At 43.8% G+C, this 15,761-nt stretch overlaps 1 protein-coding gene across 1 annotated transcript in view; it reads right to left on the bottom strand.

Annotated features, from left to right (window-relative positions):
- Window positions 1-320: 320 nt before the first annotated feature.
- Window positions 321-15,761, bottom strand: part of stox1 (storkhead box 1) — a 29,807-nt gene continuing 14,366 nt past the window's right edge. The window contains exons 2-4 of the mRNA XM_054799579.1: window positions 4,846-4,998; window positions 2,358-4,770; window positions 321-715 (exon numbers count right to left, since the gene is read on the bottom strand). Of these exons, the coding sequence (XP_054655554.1) occupies window positions 562-715; window positions 2,358-4,770; window positions 4,846-4,998 (2,720 nt within the window). The 3' untranslated portion in view covers window positions 321-561. The remainder of the gene's footprint in view (window positions 716-2,357; window positions 4,771-4,845; window positions 4,999-15,761) is intronic.

The following is a 15,761-nucleotide window of genomic DNA, read 5'->3' as shown; positions in this document are numbered from 1 at the left end:
ATTGTGAGAAATCATTAACACGATCAGTGTCTTCCCATAGATGAATATTATTAATTATTAATCATAGCATATAGTTGAAGGTAAATTTAACAAATTGGCTATTTCAGAACTGGTAGCCATTCGCATTAATCAGTACCCAAGAAGCTTTCGGTTTCAAAAAGGTTGGTGACCCCTGGTCTGCTGGTTGCCAATCTGCAACTGGCTGGTGACCAGTCTAGGGTGTACCCCGCCCAAAGTTAGCTGGGATAGGCTCAAGCATATCTCCGCAACCCTAATGAGGACATGGAAATGAATAAATGAATGAATGGTTTAAGGTACAGTATATAATTTTATTTTTAAAAAACTCTACAAGAGCAAGCTACACTTTTTTACCCAAGAGAAAAATATGCAAAACTGTACATTTTAACCCCGTAAGCCCTTCATTAATACACTTTATAAATGATTTACAATAAGGACAAATATACATGCAGCGTCTGTACAAACCAGTTGTATTGCCTCCTGCTTCACAAGAGTTGCATAGAACTTGCGATGAAAACAGTCCAAGTTGTAGAAAAATAACGTTTAAACGTTCATCACAGGAGTGAGCTGCAGCAGCGAGCTCTGAGGTCGAATGGTGCTGCTCTTTGAGTGCAGTTTTTCCAGGTTCTGCAGAAACCCTCTTCTCTTCAGACCGTCCAGAATGACCGTGTTACTGGAGGACAAACTGATCCGGGTCCTGCAGAAGATGAATTAAAAAAAAAAGGCGTTAATAACTCACATTCCATCTGTCTGCCTCGTTTAAAGTGCTCGCTTCCTCTTGGATTCTAACAGTTGAGCTCGACAGCGCAGCAATTACACACAATTATCCAAAATCATTCCCTTGTGTTCAAAATATTAGCATTCGTTACATTTTGTTTGTTCAGCTTTATCGCATTTTATTATTAAGGAAAGAAATGTTGGTGGAAAGGCCAAACGCCGACATGCAGCCTCAGGACCGTGTTTATTTTACAATCTTACAATCTTAATTGATTGTTCTTTCTGATAAGCAATAACAGTCCAATATTTAGTAACAGTTTCCATGATCAGCTAGTGAGGTTTTGATCTGACTGCTTTGGGCTTGTTTGCCCCTTGGTTGATAGTGATGGGAAACCCCGTTGCTTTTACTGACACCAGTTCTTTTGAGTCACTCACTGAAGTGAATCGGGCACTCAAGTCACTCGTCACACAGCACATGTGCAGAGACTCGAGCCTGTGCAACAACTTTGATGAGTCAGTGAAACTTGAGTTTTCATTGAGCGCCTGTGAGTCACTGAAACTCAAGCCTTTGTCAAGTACCTGTTGAGTCAGTGAAACTCAAGTCTTCATCAAGAACCTGTGAGTCAGTAAAACTTGAGTCTTCGCTGAGCTCAAGTCTTCGTCAAGCATGGATGAGTCATTGAAACTTGAGTCTGTCAAACACCATTGAGTCAGTGAAGTAAGTCAGTAAAACTTGAGTCTTTGCTGACCACTCAAGTCTTTGTTGAGCATCCCCGAGTCAGTGAAACTCAAGTCTTTGACGAACACCCATGAGTCAGTGAATCTCGAGTATTCTTCAAGCGTCCAAGAGTAAGTGAAAACTGAAGTCATCATCAAGCACCCATTAGTCAGTAAAACTTGAGTCTTTGCTGAGCACTCAAGTCTTCATCAAGCATCCATGAGTCATTGAAACTCGAGTCTGTCAAACTCAGTGAGTCAGAGTAACGCAAGTCTTTATCGAACACCCGTCAGTCAGTGAATTTTTAAGTATTCTTCGAGCACCCAAGAGTCAGTGAAACTCAAGTCTTAATCGAGCAACCCTGAGTCAGTGAAACTCAAGTCTTCGACAACCACCTGCGAGTCAAGGAAACTTAAGTCTTCTTCGAGCACTTGTGAGTCAATGAAAAGTGAGTCTTTTTCGAGCAAACCCTCACGGCTTTGTCGCACCCGTGAGTCAGTCAGTGAAACTCAAGTCTTTATCGAGCACCTGTGAGTCTGTGAAACTCGAGTCTGCATTGAGCACCTGCGAATCAGCGAAACTCAAATCTTAAGGGGAGTTGATTTGAGGCGCAGGAGCAGAGGAGCAGATCTGTTGCTTTTTCCACGGGTTTAATACATTTCATACATTTATACACATGCAGCCAGAGTAACACTTACACAATTAATGACTTGTTGCCTGGTTTCCTTTTTTTATTTAGCGAGCAAGGTGAGTAAGTGAACGAATTAACTGACTCGCACATCTCTACAAGTGTTGTTCTATTCTCTGCATGTCTGGTACATAACGGAAGAAATGACACTAAAGCTTCCTCGTTCTTTGTTTTGAGAAAAAATTAACACGATACTGAAGCACAGTAGACACTTACCGTGGAGAGTCTATGCCACTGTCTCCTGTGATGCTCTGGTTCTCGACCAGTTCTCCAGTTTCTGCCCGCCTAGGTGCACTCAGACTCGCTCCTGGAGTCACAGGAACTCCCCTCTGATCAAATTTATCCTGCAGTGTTTCTTCCTCCACCTCTGCCGCCCAATGAGCCAATTCACCATCCCCCTCATCAGTGGACTTGCGGACAGTCTCTGCATCTGATTCGATCTCGCTCGTCGGGCAGTAGTCAAAGATGCTGCTGTCAAAGGCCTCAGGTGGTTCAGGGCAGTCCAAATCAAGGTTGGACTTGTGTAAACCTTCATGGAACAATGCTTCTTTCCTAGAGCTGGTTTCATCTTGAGTCCCTGGTGATACAGTACTCTGCTGATGATGCCGACGTCTCCACGTGGTCTCCACAGGTAGAGAAACCTCCCTTGAATCTTGTATTGAGGCAGCTTGTTGATGGTGAAAGTCTGAATTGTAAAAGTGAGCGTCTGATCCCCGACACTCATATTTATGGTAAACTAACTGGGGGTTGTGGTGTTCTGATATGCTGGAGGAGTACACCTTGGCAGCTTCAATAATATCGTCCTCATTCAAACACAGGGAGCTGCAAGTGTCCTCATCCTTATGCTGGTCCATTCTCTGGTAGAGTCTGTGGTCATCCTCTCTAAAGCCATCAGTGTTTGTTGTTGAGAGACAGTCTTCAACTGCTGGCTCTCTGTTGACATTAAAGCTTCTAATGTCCTTTGGCTCTGCAGTGGTTGTGTTTTCACAGGCAGGATGACGAAGAGAAAGCTCATCAGACTTATCATCTCTTTGCTGTGTTGCTAGTCTGAGGGAGTGCTTGCGCTGTAAAGAGGGCTTGGGCCAGGCCACGGTTGTGTCGTAAGAGTGGTTTATTCCAAGCTTGGGTTGTGTAGCATCAGAATTGGTGAATAGCTGTGTATTTGAGAGTCCAACACTCAAAGCGTGGTTGTTGAAGTCTTTCAAGTTTCCGTCCCTCTGATGTCGAATCTTGTCTTCAATCCGGAGCGTGCAGCTCTGTGGATACTCTGAGCTGTAGTCCAGCTGCAAGTCGGACTGCAGCAGATGTTCCGAATTATAATCCCTGCCCTGATTGTATTTGTCCTCAGAAACAGGAGAGTTTCCTGTATGCTCTACACCTGCCACGCTCAGCTTGGCCTGATGCGGGTCCCACGATTTGGAGCGATGACTCCGTTCCTTTCTCCCAGATGACCAGCCGTCTTTGGGCTTGCGTCTCCGATTCTCCCGACTGACAGAGGGAGGAACTCCAGGCTCGGATGGGTCTGGATAAATCTGGAAAGGATTTTCGATGCGTTTCTTGTAAAGAGAGACACCATCATCCACTTTCCTGCGTTCCTCAGTAGGGATTTCCACTCGTAGCCGAGTGGGGATCAAATCCTCCCCCTCTGGATTAGCATTTGTACATAAAGCAACTTTATTCTTCATCTTCTCCCGTTGCTTTTCTCTGGAGGAGTGGATCCTCCGCTTGCTACGGGAGTTTCTCTGTGTAGATCTTTTCCCTGACTTGGAGGAGTGGTGATGCCTCGGTTTTGAACTTGCAACGATCTCAGTTGACATGCCCTTGTTTACTCCTTTGTCCAGAGCCTTCTCCCGCCTCTCTTCCAGCTTCTTCATTAGGACGGTGTGGCGTGTCAGGTTGTCGACAGTGAGTTCTGGATTGATGCGTTTGATGATGGCGTGCTCCAGGTCACGGGGTAAGTTGTTTAGGTCATCCTCATCTCTGACTGGCCACTCCTTTGGAGGAAACTGGCCGGAGAAGGATGCATACTCCTTCTTCGGCTTCTCTTTTTTACCTCCATTCCTCCAGAACAAACTGAGACCAAACTTTTTTGGCTTGCTATCCTTCTCTTTGCGGATAGCGGTGTTGATAGTTCCCGTCGTTTTGCTGATTTCACTCACCTGGCAGTCGGCTGCTGTGGAAGTGGACTGATGCTGCACCGAGGGTTTGGGATCGGACTGTCGAGGCCATTTTAAGCTCTTGCCTGTGCATTCACTCACAGAAACAGAGACAGAATTCTGATCTGGCACAGTGGATGGAAGAAGGGTTGAAGTTACATTAGCGGTGATGACATTGGTAGATGTTGGGAGTGGGTTGAAGCAGCTGCAAGACTTGCAGTGTGCCACCGGGGGCGTCTGAGTGCTCTCCACACAGATGTCATTGCTCAAAAGATATGTAATAGGAGGAGGTGATGGAGGGTCATCCGCTGAACCTGAAGTCCACAAACTCTTCTCTTGAGCCATGTTACTGGTGATGAAATAAGTCTGAGGTGTAACGATGAAGTAGCCCTCGCCTGTGTGATAAATTTTGCGCTCCTTGATCAGAGTGCCTAAAGTACTGTAGAGGATATCCTGAGTAGGGATGGTTATTCCTATGAACAGAGTAGAGAGAGTTGTTTTAAAGGCAGTACTGAGTTGAATACTACAAAGTAAAGGTTATGAATTACCTGGATGTGCTTTGCTCATGTAATTTACAAGAGCTTCCTGGTTGACGGTGATTTGGGAGGAGTTCATATCTGAGATGACAGAGCACAACACTTCTGCTAAGGGAATGAACTGGGACTGCGGGATGGGGGACATCTGCAACGGGGACAGGTCACCTGGAACACAAATCAAGCAGATTGTCAGATCATGCAGGCAGGGAATCACACCTGGATTCAACATTCCCAAACAAATCGCTAGCATGTCTCCCCTAACTACTTTTTAAGTTATAAGCATGGTGGTCTATTTCTGTAAGTTACATGAACCATGTCTGGCTGCGTTTGACATTCCACCAGCGCCAGGACAAAACCACAGAATTCCATCACTCCCACAGAAATGACCACAGGCCGCCTGCTGGGTGGATCAGATATCCCTACCCGCCACCCCAATATCATGAAGACTCTCATGACACCGGAGGTATCCTTGAAAAAACATGTCCATGAAAGTGAGAAACTACCAGCAAAAAAAATCCTTTGACATATTTTGTCTTCTGGAAACATGTTCCATACGACGGCCGCAGTAGAACGGTGCTTGACTCACAGGGCAGACTGGAGTCTTCTGGGACACAAAGTGTGGGAACCCAATGTACCGAAACCAATTTTCAAGTAGTAAAAATACGCCCTCCACCCTTCAATTTTAAAAGTGACTGCTGGCTAATCCGTGCATCAGGCAGAAATAAAATCAACACTGCGATTTACAGTAATCGCCTGACACAGGTTAACTTCTTTTAACATTTGTCTGGATGTTAAGAATGTTTAAAAAATAATTAAAGTTTTATGATGTAACAATATGAGCCTGGAACATATTCACATTGTACATTTCACTTGGAAATCCATCAGCATGACAACCGCCCCCCAAAAAAGGCTCATCATTAGCACCCAGTGTTGCGCAAATAAGTAACTGGTTATAGTTACCAATTACTTTCCCAAAAAAGTAAGTGAATGGAATTACTCCGTCATAACGCTAGCTTCCTAGCGTTATGACACTTCCTACGTAGCAGTAGGAGTTACCAATGGTGACTGTAGCACCATCCGGATGGTACATACTGTATAGCAGTGGTCCCCAAACCCCGGGCCGTGGGTCATTTGGTACCGGGCCACACAAAAAAAAAAAAAAATCCATTATTTCATTTTTTTTTTATGTTTTATTTTGAAAAGTGGCCAGATTCTCTCTGTTACATCCGTCTCACTTGACGCATGTCCATTGTGCGTGTTCTAACTTTATCTCATGCCGCACAGATAGACTACTACTGTATTTTTACCATTTTTCTTTCACCTCATATTTGGTGTCAAATGCTGATACTATGTGGGAATGCATAAAGGTAAGTTTTGATGACTTATTGAGTGCTAATGTGCACATTTGTCTCAAGGAACTTGAACTGGTGGATGGTGGGTCGGCATTCATTTTGTGCTTTTAATTTGATGTTATTCATGTCTTAGTTTTACACAATACATCATAAATAAGATAAATTAGATCGCTATAATGTACAACCCCGCCCCGGTCCGCGGGAGATTTGTGGGCACACAAGCCGGTCCGCGGGTTGGGTTGGGGACCACTGCTGTATAGTCATCAGTGCAGAATAACGCTCCACATTTCACTGAGACGGTAAGAGTATTTTAGAGTTTCGTTTGAATTTTAATGATCAACCTACTAAGTTGGACACAAGAAATTATTAAGTGACTCATGCGTATTTCACTCCTGTGACCGTGCCTCTTCGCCCTGCCGCCGTTTTGCTGTCGCATTTTGGGTCCTTATTAAAACATATTGCTCCTGTCGTCGTATTTTCCTCCTCCTTGTCCTCCTCTGTGAACCAAAGATTCATTTCTACCGTAATGGCGCCCTATAGCCGGTTAGCTCCTTTTTCTTCTGCTATTGTTTATTGGCGGTTAGCAAGCAGCTAGCGATGACAACCACAACAGGAAATGTCACGAAGGAGATTGATTGACAATGGTCTACAGCCAATCAGGATGCAGAAGACAATGGGCGGTGCAGACAGAAGAGAGGGAAAAGAGAGCGACATAGCAACCTCCTGCTAAAGCATAGAACTACAACACTCAACTTCCCACAGTGCAGTTCTTCTTAAAGAGCCTGTAACAGTGTAAAAAAAAAAAAAAGCACTCAACTTGGACTAAAAATATCAGCAAAACAGCGAGTCCGTGAAAGGCGAGCCACTATGGAGCGAGGGAACACTGTACTCCAAACTTGAGCTGCAACAATTAATCAACAGATGACTTGACGATTAATCAAATTAATTAACTATTTTGGTATTACATGAATTGTTTTGTGAAATGTAAATATCCTCTGATTTCAGCCTCTCAAATGTGAATATTTAGAATTTCCTCCGCCATCCATGAAAGCAAACCTATTATCTTTGTGTTTTGGGCAAAACAAGATTTTCACATTGATCAGCTTTGACTTTGGAAAACATTTCTGCCTGTTTTCCAATACGTTGCGAACACAATCACTAACTGTTTGTTATTGAGTTGGTCCGTCTAGGGCACAGGTGTCAAACTCAAGGACCTCATTTCATGTGGTCTGTGAAAGCCACATCGTAATGCAAGGCAGAAAGACCCTTTTAAAGGAGTTATTCTTTTATTTGATTATTTTTTGAATATTATATAGGACCTAATGTGGCCTAATGGTTAGCATGCTGGCCACACAGTCAGGAGATCTGGACGATCTGAGTTTGAATCTCCGGTTGGGCATTTGCATGTTCTCCCCGTGCGTGTGTGGGTTTCCTCCGGGTACTCCGGTTTCCTCCCACATTTCGGTTGGACATGCATGTTAGGTTAATTGGCGACTCTAAATTCCATAGGTATGAATGTGAGTGTGAATGGTTTCTTGTCTATATGTGCCCTGTGATTGGCTGGTGACCAGTCCAGGGTGTACCCCGCCTCTCGCCCAAAGTCACTGGGATAGGCTCCAGCATGCCCCCGCGATCCTAATGAGGATTAAGCAGCATAGAATATGAATGAATATTTTTTCTATTTTACATTTTTAATATTTTATTATATTAATTTCGAACCTGTTAAAATATGTACATTTATATTTATGCAAAAAAAAAAGTGGATTTTTAAATAAGGTTTGTTGGCATTTTAAAATATTTCTTTCCCTGTTTTGCGTGGTGGTGTTCTATTAGATCACAGGTGTCAAACTCAAGGCCTGGGCCATATTGTTTTAAGTGGCCCGCCAAACCCAGAAGTAGACATATGCTTGCCCCTGCAGGTGGTGGGTCTACGGGGGAGAGATCCCATGTGGCTTCTTCGGGCTGGGCCCGGCCAGGCAGCATGGGTGAAGGCCCGTCACCTAGGACCTGTTTGCCTTGGGAGACCCTACCAGGGGTGCATAACCCCGGACAACAAAGCTCCTAGGATCACTCGGGCACTCAAACCCCCCACCACCGTAAGGTGGTGATTGACGGAGGAGGATTTTAATTTGATTATTATTTATTTTTACTTTAATATATATATATTTTTTATATTAACTAAAAAATAATTTAAAAAATCAAAAAGACAACATATTTGTTTTGTCTATTTACTGCATGCGAGTTGAGGTTTTTTTTGTTGTCAAACCACATTTAAATGGAATTATACAATAGTTTGGCTTCTTTCAACATAACTTTGTTGATAAAACAATAACAATAAGAATCAAGTGTGTAATAACGTCATGAGGTGATTACATTTATGTGGTTTGACAGGCGGCCATGAGGCACATGGACATGGACACGGTGCATGCCTCCACGTCTGGAAAATGAACTGGAGTTAATCAGTGACAAAAAATAGATATATGACTTTTAGCATGTGGCACACTGTCCGGGGCCGGGGGGGCGCAACCTCCCTTGAGCCCCACCGCCTTCAGTGAAAACACAGAACGAGCTCACACTTCATGTAAACCAAACATTTACAACGCTTGCCTTTAAGCCACTTATATGCAGGGCAGGGGAAATAAACAACACATGAAATAGCATCTGTCACGGGAACACACACGGATCAAGCTAACTGGTTAGCAAGTTACTAACTAGCTTCGAGCTTGCTATTTGCAAGGCAAGCAACCATGTTTGGTAACTTGAGTAACCGAACTGTGTAGAAACAATTAAGGCTCACAGACAGGGTGGGGCTGGGGGGGCTTTTTTGGTCCGACTGATGCCGTGCCACACAGAGGGATTGTAAACAACACATCAGTCCGCCCCCAGCCCCCGCTTCGAATAATCGGACTAAAGCTCAGAGCGGATCTCTCAATATGGCCAGCGAATTAGCGCTGCTGACTTGGCACCTCATTGTTGTCAACTTCCTATAGGAACACCAGCCATGGCAACCACAGCTGACGTCCACAAAAAAGGGAAAAGGTCAAAGAAGAAAACAAATAAACATCACACGCATCAATAATCTCATATAAATGCAAAGCTTTGGGGAAACAATTGGCATTTTCGAATCCCATTTGTAATCTAACTTAAAGGAAAACTGCACTCTTTTTTGGAATGTTGCCCGTCACCCACAATCCTTAGGTGAAACATGAACACACGTCTTTCTCTTTGCTGTGCGTTCTAAATATATAAAAACAGCTAAAAAGAGGCAGCTAGGAATGCACGTAATGGGACGCACCTATTCTGCCTAAAAAGCGCCAACAAAGCTCCATTTACATAATGTGACCTGCATATTAACCAAGCTACAGCGACATTGTTATTATTATTGTTATTGACATTGTTACACCCAAGAACTACATTATGATGTAGTGACACCTCGCCACACCACACCGGCTCGCTGCTAGCTGGCTAGCGACTAGCTTCACCACACACTCGCTCACAATGCCTCAGGCCACTAGTGAAAGCTAACGCTACATATTAGAGCTGCCGCCACTGCTGCTGTGTTTTTGTTTTTGAGTTTGGAAAAGTTAATGCTAGGTGTAGCCTTCCTTTCCATGTTGCTATGTGAAATCAATGCACCCAGGAAGGAAGTTCCGCTAATGCTTAAAATGACCAAAATACTGTAAGTATGACATGTTATCATGAATGTGCCTGTTACTACATGCTCACAGCATGGATAGAAAACCATAAAACCTTGTTGGAGGTTTTTGGAGGTGTTTTAATAGCGGAATAGGTGTGTCCCATTACGTGCATTAAGTAGCTGCCTCTTTTTAGCTGTTTTTATATCTTTAGAACGCACAAAGACGTGTGTGTTCATGTCTCACATGAAGATTGTGGATGATGGGCAAAATTCCAAAAAAGAGTGCAGTTTTCCTTTCATTTTATTTATTCAATTAATTTTTATAATAAAATATCTAACATTGTTGATTTTTACATTTTTATTTTAATTCTTTTAATTCATGTTTTCTATTATTTTTAGATAACAGAGAATATAAAAAGTGCTTATAGCCAGTCATGACAGGGGACAGTGGGGGGGGGAGCCAGGAAGCTTGTTTGAAAGTTTGAGCTCCTCAAATTTTGCCCCCTGGGGTGACCAACCCCAACACTGCATCCGCCCCCCAAAACTACACCACTAATCTAGCAAATGCAAATATACGATAGAAATGATCAAAATATGAGCTAATGCACATTGATGATGCGAGTCGTCAATGTAATGTAGCGCCGTAGCTAGCGCGGCTTAAGAATGCGCGTAGCTGCTCGTCTAAATTGCTCATCTTTGCCCACATGGCAGCAAATAAATCTAAACTAAACTATGTAAACTATAAAATATTCCTAGCAACTATCATCATCACAAAAAGACGATGAGGAATCGCTAAAGCCTCACTCGCACTTACGCATTTTCCCCCGCAGTGGCCAATGCGTACATTTTTGGCAAACAGGTGTGAAGTGTGTTGGGCTGCGTGCCAGTGCGCAAAGAAAATTTTGAAATGTTCAAAATTTGTTGCACACATAAATTCCGTGAACTAATCATGAATGCAGGCAACCCATGGCTAAACAATGCATGATTCGCTTTTTGTCGCAGATTTTCACCAAAAGTTGGCCTCGGTTTCCGTACAGTATTGCACGTAACAAACTCGTCCGTTTGTCTAATAGTCCTGTAATCGAAATTGAGTAGCAAAACAAAGCACCCTACGCGTTGCTGGCTCACTTTCCATGCATTTTCCAGACCCTTGCGGTACAGTATTCCCTGCAGCAGCTGATCAATGTAACATTACTGACACCTAGTGACCAGTGTCGGATACCACATATCATCACAACATCTTTGAATGCGTCTTCTGAATGCCTTATATTTGTATTTTACTTCATTTAGTCATTTTTATGCTTAAAATTGCTTCATTTAATCAAAAAATATGTCAAATTTGCTTATATATATAACAGCATTACTAATAATAGGCGGTAAGCAACCAGGAAACATGATTAATCATTAATAATATATTTTTTATAAACCGCAAGTGAAACCGCGAAAATCTAAGTGCGAAGTGGCGAGGGATTAATGTTGAATATTATCGCAAAAGGCTGCAATAGATATCGCAATATGGCTAGGCAGACAATGTGGATCATTAGTGTCCCATTGGCCAATGAAAACAACGCCTGCTGTACACGAGCTATTCCCAGTAGGAAAAGTACCACCATCTGGTGGACCACTGGAAGTTTTAATAGGAGATTTGTATCCTAAAGAGAATTTGAGGCAGCGATACGTTCAAGTGTTTGTAAAATCCAGCTAGGAGTCTACCAGGAGTACTGGTAGAACATGAGTGCTCTTTCTGTCTAACACGAGCAGGCGTGACCGTCAGACACGTCTTGTTGTGACGGTCCTCTCTCTCTTGCTCTCTTCTTGGGGGGGCGGGGGTGTCAACAGACTTGTGTAATCCAAGAACGGGCCACGCCGTTTAATCTTTTGTCCCACACGGCATGAATACCCTGCTGGGCGCCATGGCAACACACCGGGCAGACCGCTTTGCTGGCCAGCAGGGATTAGGGGGGAAGCGGACCACTGGTAATGTGGATGGTAGAGGACTGCGGTCATATGAGTTAGCATGCAAGTCACAGAGGTGCATCGTGGGTAATGTATGAAGCAGCTTTCATGACATAAGGTCAGATGGAAAGTTTGCACAATAGCAATAAATCTGCAATGGTCTCTGATGAAGAGGTAGAACTTTCCATGGGACCGGACAGGAAGGTCTTCGGATGCTGATGAGCACCACATGGAGTCACACGGCTGCTTTGCTAGTTGACCTCAGGGCCGCGTGAGTCTCATTTCACGACTCCCGCAGCAAGCCGGGCTAATAACGCGGGAGCCAATAGAAACACACCACACTGAACAGCCGTGACTTTATGCCCGCCTACACAATCCAATAAGATCTGCTGTTAGCTGATCCGAGCTAACCGCTACAAGATCTGATCCTGCTGACATCTCTTCCTGAGGGTTCCAGTGAGCAAACTAAGCTCATCGTCTCCCATCCTCTTCATTATGCAGGGAGTAGACCAACAACCCCAAATCAGTGCCGTTCTAGCTCATGTTGTGACAACCATCCAGCTCGTTGTGGCCCTCCACCAGCAGTCCGAAGCTCCCCCCCCCCTTAAGTCTTTATGCAGTGTGCGCGCATGACACTTTTCAACTTTATGACTTTGTGTCTTTTACGAGCGTTGAGCTCACTTATGGGGCTCTTGCAGCCAAATGGGCTCGTAAAACGCAGAGAAAAGATCCCGATGGAGAGCAATAACATCCTTGAGACCCAGCGACCAAACTCGATTTTTTTTGGTTACCAGTAGCGTTAGCTTCTGATGCTTATGCTAACACAACGTGAGAAGTCTCCTGGCTGGTCCTCCATGCTAACAGAGCAGAGAAAAAGGTGGTTTATGCTCGCCACTGCCATTACGATACAGCGGGTGTATCATCAAGATGATTTTGAAGCTACTATTTTAAGCTAAAACTACTAGATATTGTTTGGAATGGAATATTTTCCACACTGTCTTTAAAGGAAAACTGCACTTTTTTGGGGGAATTTTGCCCATTATCCACAATATGTGAAACATGACCACGCGTGTCTCTCTTTTCTGCGTGTTTTAAAGATAGAAAAACAGCTAGGAGCTAACAATGCACGTAACTGGACGCACCTATTTTGACTATAAAACCCCCAAAAAACCTCCTAAAAACAATGCTCTATTTACATAACTGTCCTGTACCATATATAAACCCAACTACAGCGACATTATTATTGTAGCAGCTAACACGAAAAAACATTTTTCTGGCCCCTCACGCCACTACCAAGACGGAAACTCCAAAACATTGCCATAGGACACGATCTGGACTGACTGGGAAACAAGAACAACTACAAATAGACAACCAAATGATGTGTAAGGTATTAGCCCACATTCCATGTTTTGTTTATACACGGTTAGATGGACTATGTTTTGATATCATGTGCTATGTATCACAATCAATATCACGGTGACTTACTCCATGGACAGTTGTCCGTGTGGTCCAGCTGGTCTGGGGTGTCTTTTGTAGTTGATTTTGGGTGTTTGGAAAAAAGGTTCTATCACTGCAGGGTTTGTTAGCGCTAACAATGCAGCTGAAACACTCCATTTCGGTCGGCATGGCTTGGCAAGCTCCACATTTGCACCACCGAGTCATGCCGGTGTAATGACTTGCCACCATTCGGCTAAGAAGTTCCACTCTCTCTTCTTACGGGCTCAGCTTCGAAACCCTGTAGCTCATCCTCCGTATATTCAGGCTCAAAAAGATAAAGTTCCGGATCCTCATTTGTCCAAAAGCAGTCGTCGGTGGCGGCTCTCACAAAGTGTGCCATGATTAGTAGTAGCAAACAGACACGTGCTTTCTAGTTCCTGTCAATAGGCTATGTGAAATCAATGCAAGAAAGAAGTTTGGGTAATGTTTAAAATGATGAAAATAGGGCAAAATACTGTAAGTATGACATGAATGTGCCTGCTACTACATGGACACAGCATAGATGGAAAACCATAAAACCTAAATAGGTGTGTCCCATGACGTGCATTATTAGCTCCCTCATGCCAACTGTTTTTCTCCAAAGGTTTCCTTGAATGTCACAGGAAGTACTTGACAATATGTTCCACTTCCGAAGGGACGCTAACTGCTGTATTAATTGCTGAAAGGCGCAAAAAGCAGCATTTTTTCCCCGTTTAGATGAACGTTTCAGTGGCCTCACTGTTACTGACATTTTTTTTAAATATTAAGAGAACTCGATAAGCGGCCGAGCGCAAAGGATCCACACTTTCTGTGTTGTCCCTCGTCGCCATAGCGACCTGTACTGTGGCAGGGACTCGCCGCCTGCGAGCCAAATCTAAAGAAAAGGGAAGAACCGGCAGAGACGTGCTTGTGTCTTAACAGCCTTTACACTCACTTTGCAAAGCAACCCTTTGACTTGAAATGAATTTGACACGGCTACTCGTCGATCACCATGTGGAAACAGATGCAAAAAAACGACCCCGGTGAAACAGCAAGAACCTTTACACAAAAGAGCGGTCCGGCGTGAAACAAGACAGACATGGATTTTATTGCAGCGTGTGAAACGTGATCCTAAAAGCGCATGTGGCGGGGAGACGGGAGAAATAAAGCACCGCCTTTGCAGTGCGCACAGTGTCAGACGCTCGCAAGGACGCAGACATCGCAACATATTTTATTGTCCCCCGCGCACCCTGACAAACGTTTCATCATCACGGTGGACGTCCTGCAAACTCCTCTGTCCCCTCTATCAGTCATGACTTCGCTCTGCTTTGTTTAAGTGTCCTCCTTTGTTATGATTAAGAATTGTCAGCACAAAACAACCTCCCTTAGGACTCTACTGGAGTCGATACCAAATCCATGAGATCAATACAAATACAGAATACAATGCCCTTTTATTGTGGGCAGTCTAAGGCACACCTGTGCACCAATCATGGTGTCTAATCAGCATCTTGATATGGCCCACCTGTGAGGTGGGATGGATGATCTCAGCAAAGGAGAAGTGCTCACGATCACACATTTAGACAGATTTGTGAACAATATTTGAGAGAAATGGTGATATCGTGTATGTGGAACAAGTTTTAGATCTTTGAGTACATCTCATAAAAAATGGAAAAAGATCAATACAAGATCAACCAAAGTTGTTATGATACAACCTGAGGGAAATATGTCATCAAATCAGGGATGTAATAAAAAACCCCACGTATCCTGGTGATCCTGGTGATTGCTAGTCACCAACCTAAAACATGGTCAGTAAGATATCACCATGAAGCATTCAAAATAACATGGCAGTCATTTACAAGGAATGATTTGTAAAACCATTTTAGAGAAGGCATGTTAAAGCCTTCCTCCTCTCCTGTTGACCCAGTCCCTCCTCGCGTTTTTAGGGAGGTGTGGGCAACTATTGGCCCCCATGTTTGTACTTACATCAACAGCAGCCTGTCCTCCTGTTGTAAAAAGGTTGCTGTTGAACCTTTGCCTAAAAAACTGGGTCCTTATCCTTCAATGCTATCACATTACCCGCCTATTTCAAAACTACCTTTTGTCTCAAAGATTTTAGATTAAAGCGTGCTTGCACAGATACTTTTTTGACATTTGACATTTTGAACAACTGATTGTCATCGCTTTTATTTTGTCACGTCTGGACTACTGTAATGCGTTTTACTCTGAAATAAGCCACAATGCACTCTCTCGCTTCCAGTTAGTCCAGAACTCTGCGGCAGCGCTTTTAAAGCCCCGGTCACACCGCCCGAACTTTGCTGTAGCGTCCCTGGAGCGGTGAAAAAAATCATCACCGCTCGTAACCGCGCACAAAATGGGAAAAAAATTAGAAAACACGGGTGTTATCCTAGTGGTGCACCGCTGAAGCCGCCGTTGCTTTAGTGTTGGTTTAACGGTAGCGAATGTTGGTTTAGCGGTGACGCGAGCGTTGATAGAGCGGCGTTCTGCGCATGCGGGCTGGTGGCATCCTC

Source organism: Dunckerocampus dactyliophorus, chromosome 14, assembly GCF_027744805.1.
Source record: "Dunckerocampus dactyliophorus isolate RoL2022-P2 chromosome 14, RoL_Ddac_1.1, whole genome shotgun sequence".
Taxonomy (NCBI): Eukaryota; Metazoa; Chordata; class Actinopteri; order Syngnathiformes; family Syngnathidae; genus Dunckerocampus; species Dunckerocampus dactyliophorus.
This window is presented reverse-complemented; position numbering and strand designations above follow the sequence as displayed.